A 20,370-nucleotide genomic window follows, 5' to 3' on the forward strand; every position below is an offset into this window, starting at 1 on the left:
TTAACACACTTATATTGTGTTGGTTCAACTTGAATACTTGGTTTTCATTCACCTATCATCCTCAATACACTTCATAACCCCTTTTGAACTAAATTTGAGCATTTATCCCTTCTTTCTTAACCTATCTTCGACAAACCTTGATATTACTCCAATTCACGATCGGGTACATCAATGACTCGACTCTCATCACCGAGGCCAGGGCGTATCATCTGGTATCAGAGCTAGCCGAATCGGAGTAAGAATCATCATCTTTGATATTATGGTTTTGTAAAAAAAATCAAAAAAAAAAATTTGCCTACGGTCTAGGCGCGGACAAAAAGAACGTGAAAGATCCGTAAAAAAAAAAGAGTCTGGAAACCCTTCAACAATTTTTTTTTTGAATCATAATCTACACTCCTTTATACCCCTTTGAATGAATTTTCACGTTTTCAAAAAAAAAATTATCCAATTTATTATTTTTTCTTTCTTCTTTTGTATTCGGTATTAAAAAAAGAGAAATTCAAAAAAAAATTCGGAATTAAAAAAAAAGTGATTGAAATTCATTTTAAGTTTTGTTTGATAGCCTACAATTTCCGACATCATTGCCCACCAAGCCAACTCAATTTTGTAAGCCGACGACAAACGGTATTGATTCGTCTATCTAGTTTGCGGAGAACTTCGAGAGGCGAAAATCGAGTGGTAAAAGGCAAGAGCGATTGGTGAGACCATTAGAGAGGAGTAAAAGCCAAATTGTGTGAAATTTTCTTTGTGAGGAATTGGTGAGAATTTTGTGGTGAGGTATTTAATTTTCTGTTATTATTATTATTTTAACATTTCTTCTTTTAGTATATAATCATGTCTCAAGATACCGAGCAAAACGTGGTGGGAAGAGAAGGAGTTCCCGATTTAGGCCAACAAGCCCTCTTAAGAGAATTTCAACGAATGCTCCGTAACGAGCTTGAATCCATCAATGAGAGGCTAGATCGAGTGGAAGGAGGGCCAACACGAGAAGGAACCCCTCAAGGACTGAGAAGGGAGCGAGGGGGAGCAAGACCTTTTGTGGATGATCCCTTCGAGCCAAGCGAGGAGGAAAGTGACCAAGCATTGGATCAAAACGAAAGACGACGAGGTCAAAGGAATAGGGGTCCTAGAGATCGAGGCCAAGTTGATGGTGATTTAAAAGGTATTAAACTATCCATTCCTCCCTTTCATGGGAAATCTGATCCGGAAGCCTATCTAGAATGGGAGAGAAAAATAGAGGTGATCTTCGAGTGTCACAACTACTCGGAGAGCAAAAAGGTGAAATTGGCGGCAATCGAGTTCTCCGATTACGCAATGGTATGGTGGGATCAACTCACAACGAGTCGAAGAAGGAACGGGGAGCGGCCAATCTCATCTTGGACCGAAATGAAAGACGTAATGCGTAAGCGATTTATACCCTCTTACTATTATCGTGAACTTTATCAAAAATTGCAGAATCTTACGCAAGGAAATCGAAGTGTGGAGGACTACTTCAAAGAAATGGAAATTGCCATGATTCGAGCAAACGTGGATGAAGATCGTGAAGCAACCATGGCTCGATTCTTAGCCGGCCTTAATCGTGACATAGCTAACGTGGTGGAACTTCAACACTATGTTGAAGTTGTTGATATGGTACATGTTGCCATCAAAGTCGAAAAACAATTGAAGAGAAAAGGACCTAGCCGAACCTTTCCTAGCACTAATAATTTTCAAAGGTGGAACCAAGGCACGGGTAAGAAAGACTTCTCTAATCGCACTAAAGATCACCCTTTGTCTTCTAAGGTGAGCAAACCCGTTGGTGAAACAAGCAAAGGTAAAGAAGTTGTCATGCCGAATCGATCACGAGAAATAAAGTGTTTCAAGTGTTTAGGGAGGGGCCATATTGCAAGTCAATGCCCTAACCGAACTAACATGATATTGCGGGCTAATGGAGAGATCGAATCGGAGGAAGACGATGATGAAAACCCCGATGAAGCCGCCGAAGAAGAAGACGAACTTGAATATGCTGTTGATGGCGAAATCCTCGTCATTAAACGAAGTCTTAGTCTTCAAAGCGTTGAAAACGAACAGCAAAGGGAGAACATTTTCCATACACGTTGCCATGTCCAAGGCAAGGTGTGCAGCTTGATCGTTGATGGCGGGAGTTGTACAAATGTGGCCAGCACCTTAATGGTTGAAAAACTCGGCTTGCCAACAACTAAGCACCCTCAACCTTACAAACTTCAATGGCTTAATGATGGAGGGGAGTTGAAGATAACTAAGCAAGTTTTGGTGCCGTTCACTATCGGAAAATATTCCGACAAAGTTTTATGCGACGTAGTACCTATGCATGCTGGTCATATGTTATTGGGTCGTCCATGGCAATTCGACCGTAAAGCTACTCATAATGGTTTTACAAACCGCTACACTTTCAAGTTTGAAGGCAAGAATGTCACCTTAGTCCCGATAACACCGAGGCAGGTTTATGAAGACCAATTGAAGTTAAGAGAGTCTTTTGAAAAATTTCGAGAGAATGAAAAAGAAAGCGAAAAACACACTGAGAAAAAAAAGAAAAACTTTTGAAAAGTGTGAGAGAAAATAATAAATCGATTGAACAAAAAAATAGAGAAGAAAAAGAGCAAAAGAAAATGAGTGTTTCTGCGAAAGAGAGTGATTTTAGAAAGTCTTATTTGATGCAGCAATCGGTTCTTATACTTATGTACAAGGAAACTCTTTTGAATACTAACGAGTTGGATCCAAATCTGCCCTCTTCGATTGTTTCTCTTTTGCAGGAATTTGAGGACGTGTTTCCGGAAGACATTCCTAATGGGTTACCGCCCATTCAAAGAATAGAACATCAAATTGATTTCATTCCCGGAGCCTCCATTCCCAATCGACCAGCTTATCATACAAATCTCGAAGAGACCAAAGAATTGCAAAAACAAGTCAATGAACTTATGGAGAAGGGATATATACGAGAAAGTCTTAGTCCTTGCGCCGTACCGATTTTATTGGTACCAAAAAAGGATGGAACATGGCGTATGTGCGTAGATTGTCGCGCGGTAAATAAGATCACTATTAAGTATCGACATCCGATACCGCGACTCGATGATATGTTGGATGAATTGAGTGGTGCTCGAATATTTTCTAAAATTGATCTAAAGAGCGGATACCACCAAATTCGGATGCGTGAGGGGGACGAGTGGAAAACCGCTTTTAAGATGAAACATGGACTCTACGAGTGGTTGGTTATGCCATTCGGGCTTACCAATGCGCCTAGCACTTTCTTGCGGTTGATGAACCATGTTCTTCGTTCTTTTATTGAAAAATTTTGCGTTGTCTATTTTGATGATATACTTATCTATAGCAATTCCTTAGAAGATCATTTGTTGCATTTAAAATCTGTTTTGGATGTGCTTAGAAAAGAATCCTTGTTTGCTAATCTTAAGAAATGTACTTTTTATACTAACAAGGTTATTTTCTTAGGATTCGTGGTCAGCTCGGAAGGATTGGAGGTTGATCAAGAAAAGGTGAAAGCCATTCAAGAATGGCCTAGACCCACGAGCATTAGCCAAGTGAGGAGCTTCCACGAATTGGCAAGCTTCTATCGACGATTTGTTCCAAATTTTAGCACCTTGGCAGCACCTTTAACTAGTGTGATCAAGAAGTCTTCTGCCTTCTATTGGAATGAGGAACAAGAAAAATCTTTCATTGCTCTTAAACCTTGCTTAACTAATGCTCCCTTACTTGTGTTACCTGATTTTGCTAAAATGTTTGAAGTTGAATGTGATGCATCAGGTGTCGGAATTGGAGCCGTTCTAATGCAAGATGGAAGGCCCGTGGCATACTTTAGTGAGAAGTTAAATGGATCCGTTCTCAACTATCCGACGTATGACAAAGAAATGTATGCTCTAATTCGAGCTCTCGAGACTTGGCAGCACTACTTATGGCCAAAAGAGTTTGTCATACACTCGGATCATGAGGCATTGAAGCATATCAAGGGACAAGCAAAATTAAATAAACGACACGCCAAATGGGTAGAGTATTTAGAATCTTTTCCTTACCTCATCAAATATAAAAAGGGTAAGGAAAACATTGTGGCTGACGCGTTATCTCGACGATATACTTTGCTATCATATTTAGATTCAAAATTGCTCGGATTTGCCTTTTTGAAGGAATTGTATAATGATGATGTTAATTTTGGTGATATTTATAAATCTTGTGAAAACAAAGCTGTTGATAAGTTTTACAGGTTTGATGGATTTCTTTTTCGCGAAGGTAAGCTTTGTATTCCGCAAAGTTCAATACGGAAATTGTTGGTGATCGAGGCACATGGTGGTAGACTCATGGGCCATTTTGGGGTGGCTAAGACGTTTTCAACCCTCCAAGAACATTTCTTTTGGCCTGGAATGAGAAAAGAAGTTGAACAAATTTGTAGTCACTGCATAACTTGCAAGAAGGCCAAGTCCAAGATTAATCCACATGGGCTCTACAAACCGTTGCCCATACCTGACGCACCATGGGTCGATCTTTCTATGGATTTTATCCTAGGACTTCTAAGGACTAAAACGGGGAAGGATTCAATTTTTGTTGTTGTAGATAGATTCTCCAAAATGTCACATTTTATAGCTTGTTCTAAAACTGACGATGCCGTTCATATTGCTAATTTGTTCTTTAGGGAGGTTGTACGACTTCACGGAATTCCAAAAACCATCGTATCCGATCGAGACGCAAAGTTCCTAAGTCATTTTTGGAGGTCTCTATGGGGAAAGCTAGGAACGAAACTGTTGTTTTCAACAACCTGTCATCCCCAAACGGATGGACAAACGGAGGTTGTGAATCACGTGCTATCAACCTTATTACGAGCAATTATTCAAAAGAATCTCAAAGCGTGGGAGGAATGTTTACCGCATGTGGAATTCGCTTACAATAGATCCGTCCATTCTGCTACTAAACATTCACCATTTGAGGTTGTGTATGGATTCAATCCTCTAACTCCATTAGATTTGCTTCCTTTGCCCCGTGATCAACTTGTTCATACCGATGCAAAACGAAAAGCCGATTATGTGAAGCAACTTCATCAAAAGGTGAGAACCAACATTGAAGTGCGAACCGAACAATATATGCGAGCTGCAAACAAAGGAAGGAAGCAAATAGTGTTTGAACCCGGAGATTGGGTTTGGGTTCACATGAGGAAGGAAAGGTTCCCGGCCCAACGAAGGTCAAAGCTGTTGCCAAGAGGAGACGGACCCTTTCAAGTGTTGGAACGAATTAATGAGAACTCTTACAAGCTTGATCTCCTAGGTAATTACAATATTAGCGCAAGCTTTAATGTGGCTGATTTATCTCCCTTTGATGCAGGTAGCGATTTGGGGACAAATCGCCTCGAAGAGGGAGGGAATGATGCAATCGGGCCCCATGAGTTATCAAATGCGAATGATGTTTCCCTCGAGCTGCCTAAAGGACCTATTACCAGAGCTAGGGCTAAGAAGTTTAAAGACACAATTTCAGCTTTGGTTGATCGGGTTTGGGGTGAATCCGTGGCCAGTCTACTTGAAAACTCATGGACCAGCAAGATGAGCAAACCGTGCACTTTACTTCAAGCTCTTCCAGCTTAATTTTTAACAAGCTCGTTTTTAGCTTATTCATTTTTTTTTGAAATAATTAATTAAATTGTCTTAGTTGCTGTTAAGTTTAATTTGAGTCTTAGTTAAATATTTCTTGGTTCAGCCGAATTAATGTGTGAGATTTAAGCTAAGTAAATTTGTTGAATTTGCTAGGACAATGTACATGGACGGCAAAGAAGAGGTGGACAACATCATGCATAATTTGTGGAACAAATTAAGGAAGCATTTGACCAACATCATGCATAATTCATGGAAGAATTTGAGGAAGCATTTGACCAACATCATGCATAATTCATGGAAAAATTTGAGGAAGCATTTGGCCAACATCATGCATAATTCATGGAAGAATTTGAGGAAGCATTTGACCAACATCATGCATAATTCATGGAAGAATTTAAGGAAGCATTTGGCCAACATCATGCATAATTTAAGGAACAAATTGAGGAAGCACCATGGCCGAATTTGGCTTCCAATTTTACCCATTCGGCTACCCTTTTGTTTTGCCTATAAATATGTGTTAAATTTCATTGTAAGGAGAAGAACCTTGAATTAATGTTTTTTTACATTTTGTGAGATTGTTTACAACTCTCATTGTTCTCCAAAGACTCGTTTGACTTATCAAGTAACCCTTGTGGCGTCAACCCATTCTTCTTATCCGAACTTATCACTTTGCATCCAAAGTGTGGCATTCAAGTTATACCGAGGTTCCTATCATCTTTGATAGTGGGTCAAGGTTCCATTTTATTCGTTTTCCATCCATACAACATTTAACCTTTCCTAAGTATTAGTATAAGTCTCGGGTTAACACACTTATATTGTGTTGGTTCAACTTGAATACTTGGTTTTCATTCACCTATCATCCTCAATACACTTCATAACCCCTTTTGAACTAAATTTGAGCCTTTATCCCTTCTTTCTTAACCTATCTTCGACAAACCTTGATATTACTCCAATTCACGATCGGGTACATCAACGACTCGACTCTCATCACCGAGGCCGGGGCGTATCAAATATACATAATTATCAGGCAAGTTTCATATACATGTATTTTCTATGTTATGTTTCAATATATCAAATAAATATCATTTCCATGTATTTCAGGTATACATCGGTAATAGTTCATTTCAAACTCATGTTATCTCATATTAGAACTTTACCCGTTGAATCATTTAAAATATCGATGGATACAAGGGTAGTACACATGAAGTGTAAGAATTCGGAATTCGTCAATTCATATTCAAGGGTACTCCTTAGAGCACATAATTGGGAAGCCATCTCTCGAGCCATATAACGGGAAGCTCATGTGAGCCATGTAACTGGAAGCTTATCCGGGCTGTATAACGGGAAGCTCATAAGAGTCATATTCATGAAGCTCATACGAGTCAATAACGGGTAGCTCAGAAAAGAGCCATTAACGGGAAGCTCCGGATAGCCATTAATTAGGAAGCTCACAAAGAGCCTTTAATCGGGAAGCTCACGAAGAGCCATATAACGGGACGCTCATAAGAGCTGCGGTGTGCCCACAACACATGCAGGATCACAACCGATCCGGATGCTCCGAAGAGCTATTAACGAGAAGCTCATAAGAACCATATAACGGGAAGCTCGAGAGGGCTAATATAGGGAAACTCTTTTGAACTGTGGTGTGTCCGCAACATATGCAGGACCACAACAAATACGGGAAATCTGGTATCCATCGAATTTCATTTATTCAAACGGGACTTGACATTTATCGGGTTTATCGGATATGTGATTGTTTTTATATGCATGGCACATATACATTTCAAATACATAAAATTCAATTTAAAACATATAAATAGACAATTTAGTTACACGAACTTACTTGGCTAAATTGCAGAAATACCAGGATTTAGGGGCATTTTGGTAATTCTCTATTTTCCTATATTTTCCACCCGATCTTGATCTAAATTAATAATTTCATTCAGTTTATTAATTTATATAATAAAATAATCCATTTCATGCAATTTGGTCTTTTTTACATTTTTACAAAATTACCTCTAAAGTTTTACTTTTATTCAATTTAATCCCTAAACTCAAAACATGCAAATTAACCATTTTTTATACAAATTCAAGCTATACAAATATTCATGGCATTAAATACAGCCCATTTTTACAATAAATTCACAACAAACTCTTGTATTTTTATTATTTCAACAATTTAATCCTTAATCGAAAAATTCATCAAAATCACTTAACAAAATATTTTTAAATAACAACTAATATATCAAATTCATAATTTAACATCAAGAATCATAATATTCATCAATGCCAACATCCAAAACCTTTAACAAAATAAAAAACAAAGATAAAATTTAATTGGACTAAATTGTAATAATCTCAAAAATATAAAAATTACAATAATCGAGTAAAAATTAAACTTACATGAAGCAAAATTAAAAGCCCTAACTTAAGCTCTCTTCCATGGCGTTTTTGGGAAGAGAATTGAGGAAAGAAATGTCTAGAAATCTTTATATTTAATTTGTTTCCTTTTAATTTTGCCGAAATTACAATTTTGCCACCCATGGCTTTATTTTATTATTTTTCTCTTATTATGCAGCCTCATCCATTAAATTTAGGCATATTTGCTTCTTAAGTCCTCTCTCATTTATTAATCAAGTCATTTAATTACTTAAATATTATAATTAGTAAGTTTTACACCTTTTCAATTTAGTTCTTTTTAATTAATTAACTATCGAAATGTTAAAATTTTTCAACGAAACTTTAATACTACCTTAATGACACTCTGTAAATATTTATAAAAATATTTACGGCTCGGTTTAATAGAAACGAGGTCTAGATACCTCATTTTTAAAACCACTTAACCGAATAATTTTTTATAAAATACAAATTACTAATTCAAAAACCTTTCTAAAACTATATTTGACTCTTAAATATTAAATAATAATATTTACAAACTTACTTGCCGAATTTGGTGGCCTCGAACCACTATTTTTGGTACCACTGAAAATCAGGTTGTTACATAAATAAATTGTAATAAAAATAAAATAATTATTATAGTTTAACATAATTTTATAGAAATTGAGATTAAAAAAAAATATTAAAGTAATTGAACTTTAAAAAAAAAATATTCTATAACAATAACAATTTAGTAAAATATGTCATAGATCCTTATAGTCTTCACAAATTTAAATTTTAGTCTCTGTATTTTTATTTCCAATAATTGAAACCCTTTAATTTTTAGATTAAAATACAGAAAATACAGAGACTTATGACATTATATAGAAAGTTTTTTTTTTTTGAATAATCTCCCTCCCCAACCCATAAATAGGAGATCAATGCGCTTCAGCGCACTCGAACTCACATCCTCTTATATTGACAACAATGTTCATACCAATCGAGTTAAAATTCAATTAGCGAAAATTTTGTTTTTTAAAAGAAAATAAAAAGTTTACCCTTGACTTGTCCTTTATTACTAGTTTAGTTCTTATCCATATCCAATGTTTTAATTACCAAGTGTGCAACTGGTTTTTTCCCCCACAATTGAATATGACATTACAAACATAGCTTATAGCACCCGTTCGGCGTTCGGTGTTCGGTGACCCAAAATCAACACCACCGATCGAGTAGTCTATAGAACATGCGTTGATATTCCACTATAACACGGCCAAGATTTAGATTACGTAGCCAGGAGAGAGCTTCTCTGGTAACATATGCCTTGTCTGAATGAGGTGCCACCCTGATAAAATTTTATGGTTATAATCAGAATGTAAAATAGTAGTATAAGAAGTAGGGTCTAGGATGTGTGATGGGCAGTTTTCATGTCTACGACGCCTGATAATTTGTACGATAAATAAAAAAGGATTAAATCTGGCTATAATAAAATAAATAAATAAGCGGTAGAATAAGTAAAACGAAATTAAATTGAGTAAATTGATAAGACAATGGTCTAGCTTCAGAGCTGATTTTGGTTCCAATTTCGAACTAATCCCGGACAATAGATTTTTTCCTCCAATCAATAAGTCAGTTGTAGCCTCAAACCATCAGCCTGTCTGTATGTAAATTAATTGTAGGAACAGTCCAACAATTAACCCTTACCAAACGAACAATCTTGAAATCAGCTCCCATAATTTAATTCCTTATCAGCCTTGAAAACTAAAAGGACTCGACTAGAATCAACGACCATAATTGCGCGAGTCGTTTAAGCTCAATCATTAATTTCTTTGACAAATCCAACCACTCATGCAATTTGTCATGTCAATTTGTTATTCGATAGACTGAATACAGCAATTATGGATCATATCGGTTTTCCAATTATACGTCGCAAGAACTCTTTTTAATTTGATGCTATAATGACATTGTGAGACAACTAAGTTTATCTCCTAAATCGAAAAATTAATAAATACCGAAATGAAGAATTTAAGTACAAAAAAAGAAAATTCAATTAATGATAATGAAATTTTTAATTCACTCTAATGCCAAAGAAAATTGTGAAAATTTTAATTTAGTAGTCGCATTTGGGTAATATATATTGTAGTTATAGATATATAATAAATATTGAGTTTATATATAATATTAGACTTATAGCAATATAATATATATTATTAATTTCAATTAATCCGTTGGTTCAATTAATTATCTGTTTTTGAACTAAATTAATCAATAGTTAATTTAATTAATCAAACTAACTTAATTTGATTGGTTAATTTGATTTTAATAGAGCTATACACACCTTTTTTTTGGTCTTCTTATAAGTTATCCAAAGTGTGTACATATATAGGGAAACATGTCAATTTTGATGTAAATTAAAAAAATTTAAATATTTGTTTTAAATAAAAAAATTCAACCGTTACATACATGACAAGTAAAATCATATTAATAAATCTAACGGTTGCATCGTTAAAATAGTAATAGCAATTATATTGATAAATCCAACAGTGTAAATAGATCCCTCCCGATATATATTATATTGACTTTTTTACCTAAATAATACAAAAAATAAAATTAATAACTGAAATGGCATGCCCATTAGATTATTTACCAAAATAGTATGGTTTTACTGGCGGCACCGAACTGAAATGTAATGATCTAAAGTATTCAGGGACCTGATATGCAAATTTACCATGTTGATTGACTGCTGAAAAAAGAGTGAAAGGGTGCCGCCTGACAGTTTGGCGGCACCAAAGCTTAAATATGGCTATTGCCTTCTAAGCCCTCATTATTTATTATTTTATTTTTATTCCCATTCATCTCACTACATTGTGTTTAAACAAGCCCTCAACTTATTTTTGTAGTTAAACACAATGTAGTAAGTTGAAGAGGAATAAAAATAAAATAATAAATAAGGAGGGTTTAGAAGGCAATTAGCCACATTTAAGCTTTGGTGCCGCTACACTGTCAAGCTGCACTTTTCACTTTTTTTTTCAGCAGTCACTCAACATGGTAAATTTGCATATCAGGTCCCTAAATACTTTAGATCATTATATTTTAGTACGGTGCCGCCAATTTGACAGGCAACACCAATAAAATCATACCATTTTGGTAAATAATCTTATGGACATCTCATTTCAGTTATTAATTTTATTTTTTGTATTATTTACCTATTATATTTATATAAGTAAAATGGGAGGATTTTGGTTTTGAGATATGTAAGGCCCAATTTTATGCCCAGGCCCGAATATTAAAACAATATAAACAACAGTCCAATTACGAAGGAAAATAACAAGCCCAATGTAGCCCATGGCCCGAAACAAAAATTAAAACCCAGCCCAGACAGCATTAACATTTTCGGCAGAAAGATGCCCCCAAACCCTAGCGCCGCATGCCTCGCGTGGCCTCCTCGTCTGCCACGCCCAGCTCTCCATGCCACCATGTCGGCCACCTGCTCCTCCTGCACTACCAGCACCTCCATACCCTGCAAGATCAAGACAAAAAACAGGATAGAATAATAGAAAAAGGATGTAAAAATGGGTTATAAAACCCGAAATGAAGGACGGAAACGGGGGTTTTTTTTTGTGTTTGTTTTCGGGTATTTTAGAAAACAGAAGCTAGAACTAAAAGAAACATAGATCTCAGTACTGAGATAGCAAGCATTCGGGAAAAAGGAAAGGCAAACGAAAAGGTTATCTTTTTTCATACATTTTCTTTCGATTTCTATAAACATATCTATACCTTTCTATTAATATAAACCTAAGATCTATACATTTTAAGACCAAGAATAAATAACAAAAAAATATAAAAAATTTTACGCGGTGGCCGGCGCCGGCGCCGGCGAGCCTCCGGTGGCCGTCCGGTGACCCCCTCCCTTGGCCGGAAATCGCTCCGAGCTCCCCTCTCCTCTCTCCCTTTTCTTTTTTTTTTCCTTTCAGCTCTACAAATGTTTTTTTTGAAAATTTTTTTGACTTTTATAGGGGGTCAAAACGCACCGTTTTGGACCCCCAGTTTAAACAAATAAAACGACGTCGTTTTGAACGCGGGTCGGGTCGACCCGACCCGCACCAGGGAGGATCCGCGTGTTTTTCTTTGAAAGGGCTAATTACGCTTTTAGCCCTTCCGCTTTTTCGGGAGTTTACAATCAAGCTTTTTCTTTATTTTTAATTTGGCTCCATGGTTTCGCCCCGAATTCATTCTGGCCCCCCATGCTGCGCAGCGTTTTAATACTTGGGTTTATTGCGCTTTTGACCCTCCAAGTTGCACGCGCGTTACAATTAAGTCCCTTTCCTTTGTTTTCATTTTAAATTGGCCCTACAACTTTGTTTTTAATTCGATTTTAATCCTTTTTTTCGTTTATTTTTGTATCTTTATCAAATACCCTTATTATTTTAATATTATTAGTATTATTAGTATTACTATTATTATAATTATGTGCTAGTGTATATTTTTATTACGTATGTGTATACACATATATTTTTTTGTATTTAATATTTTTCATTTCACTTTATTTTAATATTTTATTAATTTTATGTACGTTTCTTTTATATTCCAATGTTATTATTATTATTATTATTATTATTATTATTATTATTAGTTTATGCTTTGTCATATATTTATATATTTATAATATGTATATATACGTACTTATACATACTTAAATATATTTTTTCACATTTCATAATTCTTATATACTTACATATATTTATGCATATTTTACATCATATACATACTTATATATTTTATACTCTTAAAAATGCTTTTCGTATATTTCACATATTTTATAATTCACATACATATATTTTATATAATCACGATTTGTAAATATATAAATACACATTTACATTTTTTATAATGTTTACCGATTATATATATATGTACATACTTATCTATGTTTTCATATTCTGTAATTTATATATTTCTTATTTTATGGCTTTAAATTATACATGCATATATATATATATATATATTTACATAATTGTATTTATTGTCATCATTGTTATTTGGTGTATGTTTATTTATCCATGTACACTAGTGCTTTTTTTCTAAAATGTTAGTTCTATTTATTTAGTTGTATGCTTTGTTTATGTAATCGCCTCGTCATTTCATTTTGCCTATTGCATTGTTGTTACTCATTTTACTTTGCTCACCTTGTTGTATTCGTTATTGTTTTGTCAAGCATCGACACTAAACACCAAAAGGAAAATTTTTCTAAATAAGGCAATATTTCGCGTTTGGAAACTCGAGAAAACGTGCCCTAACGTGCTGGGTTTCGATTTCTCGTTTGACTAAATAGCCAAATATCCTCTTAAAGCTTCAAAGTATGGTTTCATTAAACTATAAGGTGATCTTGGTTTCGATGGTTAGAGTATCGTGTCCTAACGTGCTGGATGTGATATTCCTTCGGAGCAAGAGAATCTTATGTTTCAATTCACGATATCAGATTTTCTTTTCAGGATCGCATTTTTTAAAACTCTTCAAATTTTCAATTTTCGACACTAAGACACTAATTAATCAACTAGGTACCAATTTTGGGCGTATCGAGGGTGCTAATCCTTCCTCGTGCGTAACCGGCTCCCGAACTCATTTTTCTGAATTTCGTAGACCAAAATCGTTGTTTTAATAAAATTAAATCATTTATTAAAAACAATCACTTTTTGAGGTGACCCGATCACACCTCGTCAAAAAAGGATTGGTGGCGACTCCCGTTTTCATTCTTTTTTAAATCCAAGTCGACCCCATTTTCATCCAAAAAATGGTGTCAACAAGATAAATATACAAGTTTTTTAAAGTAAATTATTATATCCTTTTTTAAAGTTTTTTTAATATAGTATATTCATAAATATAATATAAGTATAAATATATATTTAAGTAATTTAAATTAGAGGTGTTTATGAGTCGGGTCGGGCCGAACTTAAACATGATAGTAACATATTTTATGCTTGTCTAAGTTTGACTCGACCCGAAATCTGTTTCTAAATTTTTGCCCAATCCTACCCATATTTTCAAAAGACTAACTCAAGCCCATTTTAGACCCAACTATATTATTTTTTTAATTTTTAAAAAATACTTATATTATTTTGTTTTAATATTTAGTAATTTTATACCTTTTTTATTTATTGAAAATTTTTATATAGGCATCTTAACATTTTTTTAATGTTTACATTAGAATAGTATTATATATTTAATATAGTTTTATTTTTTTAATGTGTTCTAAATTACATAATATAAAATATTATAAACTTAAAACGGGCTGGGTCAGGCTGGACTCGGGGCCTAATTTTTTGCCCAAACCCATTTTTTGAGCCAAATATTTTTACCTAAACCCTCTCGAATTTCGAACAAGCCTTCAAATCTAGACAAATAGCCCGACCCATAAATAGGTCTAATTTAAATATAAAATACCATCAATGAAGAATAGAAAATAATCAAATAAAATTCATCCATAATATATCCATATACTAAGATCGGACACCCATACATCATGATTATATATATATAAACTAAATATTAAAATCCACCTAGGTAGTCTTCTTTCTCTTGCAAGGAAGCTTCATATCTCCAATTACATAGAGGAATAAACTAAATTCCCAATGTAATTATCAAAGGCTTTTTTAATTTTCTTTTTAGGGTTGGATTGAAATCCTTGTTAAAAATCAAGAAATCCCATGAGATCAAATGTTTTTTTTTATTGGAAATTGTTTTCTTTTCAACCTTGGGTTGCATTTTTCTTCAATTTAATCCTTAAATATAATACGTTTTTCTCAGTTTTAGTTATGTGATGGCGTGGCACGTTAATATTATGTCACATTATAATCAAAACAACCATAATTTTTAATGAAAATTTTAAGTAATGATGCGACACAATAACATAATATTGTTTATTTTCAATTAAAAAATGTTAACTATTTTTTTTAATCATTCAATAAGAACTCACACACACAATTATATTACACGTAAGTTAAATTTGCGAATCGATAGCATATGTTAAAGATCGGGTGAACTCAATGTTAAAATTCAAATGTTAACAATCTCAATTCATTTAAAATATAATTTAGTATAAAATTAGAGTAAAATAAATAATTTATTAACTTCAAATTTTATTTATTTAAAATTATATATTTATTAAACATAAAAAAGTATATGTATATATATATATAAATCCACAAATATGACATACATCGTATTTTGTTTTTACTAAATAAGAATATTCTTAGTAAATTATGTTTTATAAAAATAGTGGATTGCGATTAGATTTGTTTATGGGTTGGGCTGAGTCGGGCCTTGAGAAAAATTTTAGGCCCATTTGATATGTTCGGGTTCGATCCAAAAAATTGGTCTAAAATTTTGCTCAGCCGGGCCCGCCTATATTAAAAAAATGTATATAATTTTTTTAAAAATATAATACATCAAAAACATTAAAATTAATGTTTCCCAAAAAATTTAACATAAATTTTAAAAAAAAATTATACTTAAATAACACTAACATAAGTACAACTTGACAAAACAAATGCCTCTAAAATAGTAACGAAATTAATAATAAAATAAGAGTTATATAATATCCAAATAATAACAACAAAATAATAGCAACATAATAGTGAAATGACAACAAAATAGTAAAAAAAATAAAAAGAAACATCAAAAAAGCAACAAGATAACAACAGGAAAACAATAGCTTTTTTTTTTTGCAAATTTGGGTCAAGTCCAGGCCAAAAAAGTCTTATCCGAGTCCCAACCCATTTTCTAAACGGGCCTTATTTTTTTATCCAAGCTCATTTTTTGAATATCCCAACCCATGGATAAATCTAATTGCAATTTAATTTTCTTAGTTGTTTATGTTTTATTACACGTAAAACCTCTTTTTATTTACAAATAGATAATTATGTTTTATTACAAGTAAAACCTAATTAACATGACTTTAGAAACATAGCTGAATACTAAGGAATACATATAAATGAAATTTTAAGACATGAAACACATTCAAGACCAAAGGCAAACATAAGCAAATTCCTACTTTTTGTTGTTGTTTTTTAAGTACTCTGTCCACAATCGGCAATAACAACCGGCTTCGTAGTCTTTCCACGGCTAGAGCCAACTTTCTCAATGTCTCTAACTACCTTCATGCCTTCGACCACTCGTCCGAAAACAACGTGCTTTCCATCGAGCCACTCGGCTTTAGTGGTGCAGATGAAGAACTGAGATTTGTTAGTACCCGGTCCAGCATTCGCCATGGATAGTACGCCGGGTCCAATATGTTTCTTGATGAAGTTCTCGTCGGCGAAGTTGGATCCGTATATAGATTCACCTCCGGTGCCGTTTCCAGCTGTGAAGTCACCTCCTTGGCAAATAAAATTAGGGATCACACGATGGAACTTCGAGCCTTTGTAGTGGAGTGGTTTACCGGAACGACCTACGCCTTTCTCGCCGGTACATAGTGCACGGAAGTTCTCGGCAGTGCGAGGGGTAACATCGGCAAAAAGCTCCATCATGATCCGACCAGCCGGTTCGCCTCCGATCGTCACGTCGAAGAATACTTTAGGATTGGAAACCATTGCTGAATATTGGATTTTGTATTGTTTTGATAGGTCAATAGGGTACGTAAAGGGGAGGGACTATGTTTATATAGGATAAGGGGAGGCTCGAAAGTTGACGGGATAGATTCTAAATCTAATTCTTTCGGTTTAAAATGATCAAATGCGAGTTAAAATTGAATTCCATTCACATTTTGTGATAAATACGAATATATATAACATTTTAAAATGATAAAACAAAGGTGGCTGTTTCTGCCAAATCTATTGGCTGTCTCTAGCACCATATTTAGTATTTAAAGTGTGTTTCTGTTTGAGACACTTTCTGCTTTTCTCTATGTATACTATGAAAAGTTATTCTTTGCTTAAAGGAGCTTACATAGATGGAATATGGTATAATAATTTTTTATGCAAGATGTAGGGCAGGTAAAGTGATGTTCACATTGTAGGTGGTGTGCACAGCTATTAACCATGAAGGTTTTGAATTTGTATTTGAATAGAGTGAGGGTTGTATTATATATCTCGTGCCTTTACGTTGGTGCTGGAGGATATTATTTATAAACGAAGGTTGGTTTGGTATGGGTTTCAATCATCTATTGTTGTATTCTATAGATGTAGGTAGTAGAATGATCAACTAGGAACACTTTTGGAGTTGATATGAGGGGACTTTGTGAGGTGACTGGTTATAATATTATCAGTTCGAAGAGGTGATAGATAGATGGGTGTTGATAGGAACACTTATCCATGTATATTCTAGGGATTGTGTGGGATCATCTCATTTAATGCGGTGTTTGGTGAAGCGAGATTGGGACTATGCTTCTAGCAAGGCCGAGCTTCATCAAATTTTACCTTCAAGTATAAGCATCAGGTGGTTCGATGAGAGGTGATATGGTGAGGGTATAATAATTGCCCCTAAATGAAATGCAGGTTATAAAGTGACCTACCTTGAGTGAAATATCTAGTGAAACACTAAAACGACTTTTGAAATGTCATGCTTAATATCCAATCATTGTGCCCTTTCATTAATTACTCTATGCTAGCTTTGATTTATAAAACTTTTTATATAATAACATTTAAGATATTTTTTTTTCATATTATTGCTTAAGTCATTTATGTTTTAAAACAAAATAAATATTTTAGAAAATATTTTCTAATCCAAAGCAAGCTTAAAGAATGCTGGTTTAAATTGATTTTACTCATATCTTGTGCTCTTAAGTTAACTGAAAAGCTTTGAAAATATTTTAAAGTGTGTTTTTGAAACAAAAATAACCATTTTAATAGCTAAGTGTCGATACCCCTAGGCTAGTATCCATAGGCCTTTCTAGAGGGGTAAGATAATACTTGTTCTTGAGGTACCGATACACACCCAAGTATCGTATTTTACGTAAAGTATCAGCCTTGAAATGTCAATAGCCAAAACTTTTTTTCTAGATGGGCAAGGTATCGATACCTTGATACCTGTTATTGAGGTATCGATACCTAACCCAAAAAGTATCAATACCTCATTATTTATAATGACTATTTTTTTTAGAAGTATGGATACCCTCTTCATAGGTAATGATACATTAGGATGTAGGGTTGTTTCAACTTGAATTTTTAATGCTTCTAACGGCTCTTTTTCATCCCCTACGACCATAAATAGCTAGAATTCACTTCATTGACATAAAGAGAGGTCGATGAATGAAGAGATATCATGTAACACCCCTAACCCGTATCCGTCACCGAATTAGGGTTACGAGGCATTACCGAACAAATTCAACATTTTTAAAACCAAACTGATCACAACGTAAAAATTTAATTACTTTCGCATAGCTATTATAATTTACAATCAAAATGTAATTAACATCGTACTCAAACCTATACATGCCATAAGATTGAGTTCAAATATTTAACAAAATACCAAAAGAAGTCGATAGTGTGATGGACTATGCTAATGATCCCCGAGCTCGTAACGCGTCTCCAAAATCTATAAAAGCAAATGGACGAAAACAAACAAAATAAGCTTTTATAGCTTAGTAAGTCTACAGCATAACTAAATGTATATAAATATATAAATAAAGTTACTTTTTAATCTATTTCACTGAGATTTCAATTAACACGAATAACTAATATTTATATGTTATTGTACTCAGCCCATTTCATTTATAGACAGATATGCATACCTGTCGAAAGCGATCAATTGAATATATATTTTTATACCAAACACATTACAACGAATGTATACAACCGCTCATATATATATTATACACATATCATAATCGAATGTGTATGAATACTCATTTTAAACTTTAAACCAATACAAATCTAATACATATGAACGAATGCATTTATTTTCATCAAATACTTATAAACCAAGGTATATATATATATCTCGATTGCATATATAGTTACTAATCAAATATGTGTACCGAATATTTAAAAGTATATATTTATCAAATGCATAATCCCAGAGCATATATATATTTCTCAATTGTATAAGCCGGATATATATAATCATCAAACGCACTTAGCCAATTGTATATATATAAATATACTTATCAATTAAATATATCCAAAATCATATAATTGTACACCTAATCACATACTTAAAACAGATTCACCGGCATTTAGCCTGCTAGGCTTTAAGCCTGATTCAGTACACCGGCACTTAGCCTGCTAGACATATAGTCTGAAATATTTCACCGGCATTAAGTCTGCTAGACATATAGTCTGAAGTGTTTCACTGGCAATAAGCCTGCTAAGCGCTATGCTTGAAAATCTCAATTTTCCCATATACAGAATAATTTCCTCAAATACTTATTAACAGCAAACACACATTCATTGTAGTCCATATTCAATCACAAAAGAGTTTGCGAATCATACATTCGATTCAATTCAAGAATCTGTACACAAATATACATTTAGATATATTCAAACTCCCAAGTACGTTTTTAACATTTATACCTTAAAATATAATCAAGACTTATTCATATATATATATAGATGTTCCAACTCCATATACTTACTTATTCGAAATTATATGTACAATTACAACATACATACTTTTAATCAAACCCAAATGTTTTTACATACATCTATATGTTCGAAACTTATGTATACATATGTATTATACATATCTTTAATTTAAGCAAGAATTTATACATGTATTTACTTACATATATTTGAATCTTAAGTGCACATATATATAACTCTCATACAACCAACCAAATTCAAGTATATGTATACATATAGATACATATATAATTATTTGAATTTATATATATAACTTTATACTATTCATACTTTAAATTAGTTCAAAAATTTATATAAGCATATACCTATATATTTGAACGTTGTATATACATATTTATACCATTTATAATTTGAATTTATTCAATTAAATTACTTTTAACTATAGCTCAACAACAACATAATAGATATTCATGCATATATATATATTGATTTAATAACATTAAATAGCTAATAGACTTACCTCGGACGATGGAAAATCGAAGTCGGACGATTATTCGACTAATTTGGCTTTTCCCCGATCTAACTCCAATTTCTTTGGTTCTCGATCTTGAATTAAGCTTGTTAATGACCGAATACCTCAAAGCTTTTAAACCCTATTTGTTTTTCTAAGTTTTGGCAAAGGAAGAAAGAAAATAATGGCTTCAATTGATTTATTATATCATATGTTTATTTAATTATTAGTTTACTATATTAACCTTTAATACAAAATATATAAACCTTATAATATAAGGTCATTTTTGACCATTATCACCCACTCACTACTTTATGGTCTTATTGCATCATAAATCCTTCCATTTAAAAAGACAACAACAATT

At 33.4% G+C, this 20,370-nt stretch overlaps 2 protein-coding genes across 2 annotated transcripts; one reads left to right on the top strand and one right to left on the bottom strand.

The window, feature by feature from the left end:
- Nucleotides 1-834: 834 nt before the first annotated feature.
- LOC121216140 (uncharacterized) lies at nt 835-2,562 on the top strand. The gene has a single exon (XM_041091451.1). It carries the CDS (start codon nt 835-837, stop codon nt 2,560-2,562), a length of 1,728 nt encoding a protein of 575 aa, XP_040947385.1.
- A 13,273-nt stretch (nt 2,563-15,835) lies between these two features.
- On the bottom strand, nt 15,836-16,631 carry LOC107898588 (peptidyl-prolyl cis-trans isomerase 1). Its single transcript, XM_016824091.2, has one exon. It carries the CDS (start codon nt 16,565-16,567, stop codon nt 16,046-16,048), a length of 522 nt encoding a protein of 173 aa, XP_016679580.1. The 5' UTR covers nt 16,568-16,631; the 3' UTR covers nt 15,836-16,045.
- Between the last annotated feature and the right edge of the window lie 3,739 nt (nt 16,632-20,370).

This window comes from Gossypium hirsutum, chromosome D04 (assembly GCF_007990345.1).
Source record: "Gossypium hirsutum isolate 1008001.06 chromosome D04, Gossypium_hirsutum_v2.1, whole genome shotgun sequence".
In the NCBI taxonomy this organism is placed as follows: domain Eukaryota; kingdom Viridiplantae; phylum Streptophyta; class Magnoliopsida; order Malvales; family Malvaceae; genus Gossypium; species Gossypium hirsutum.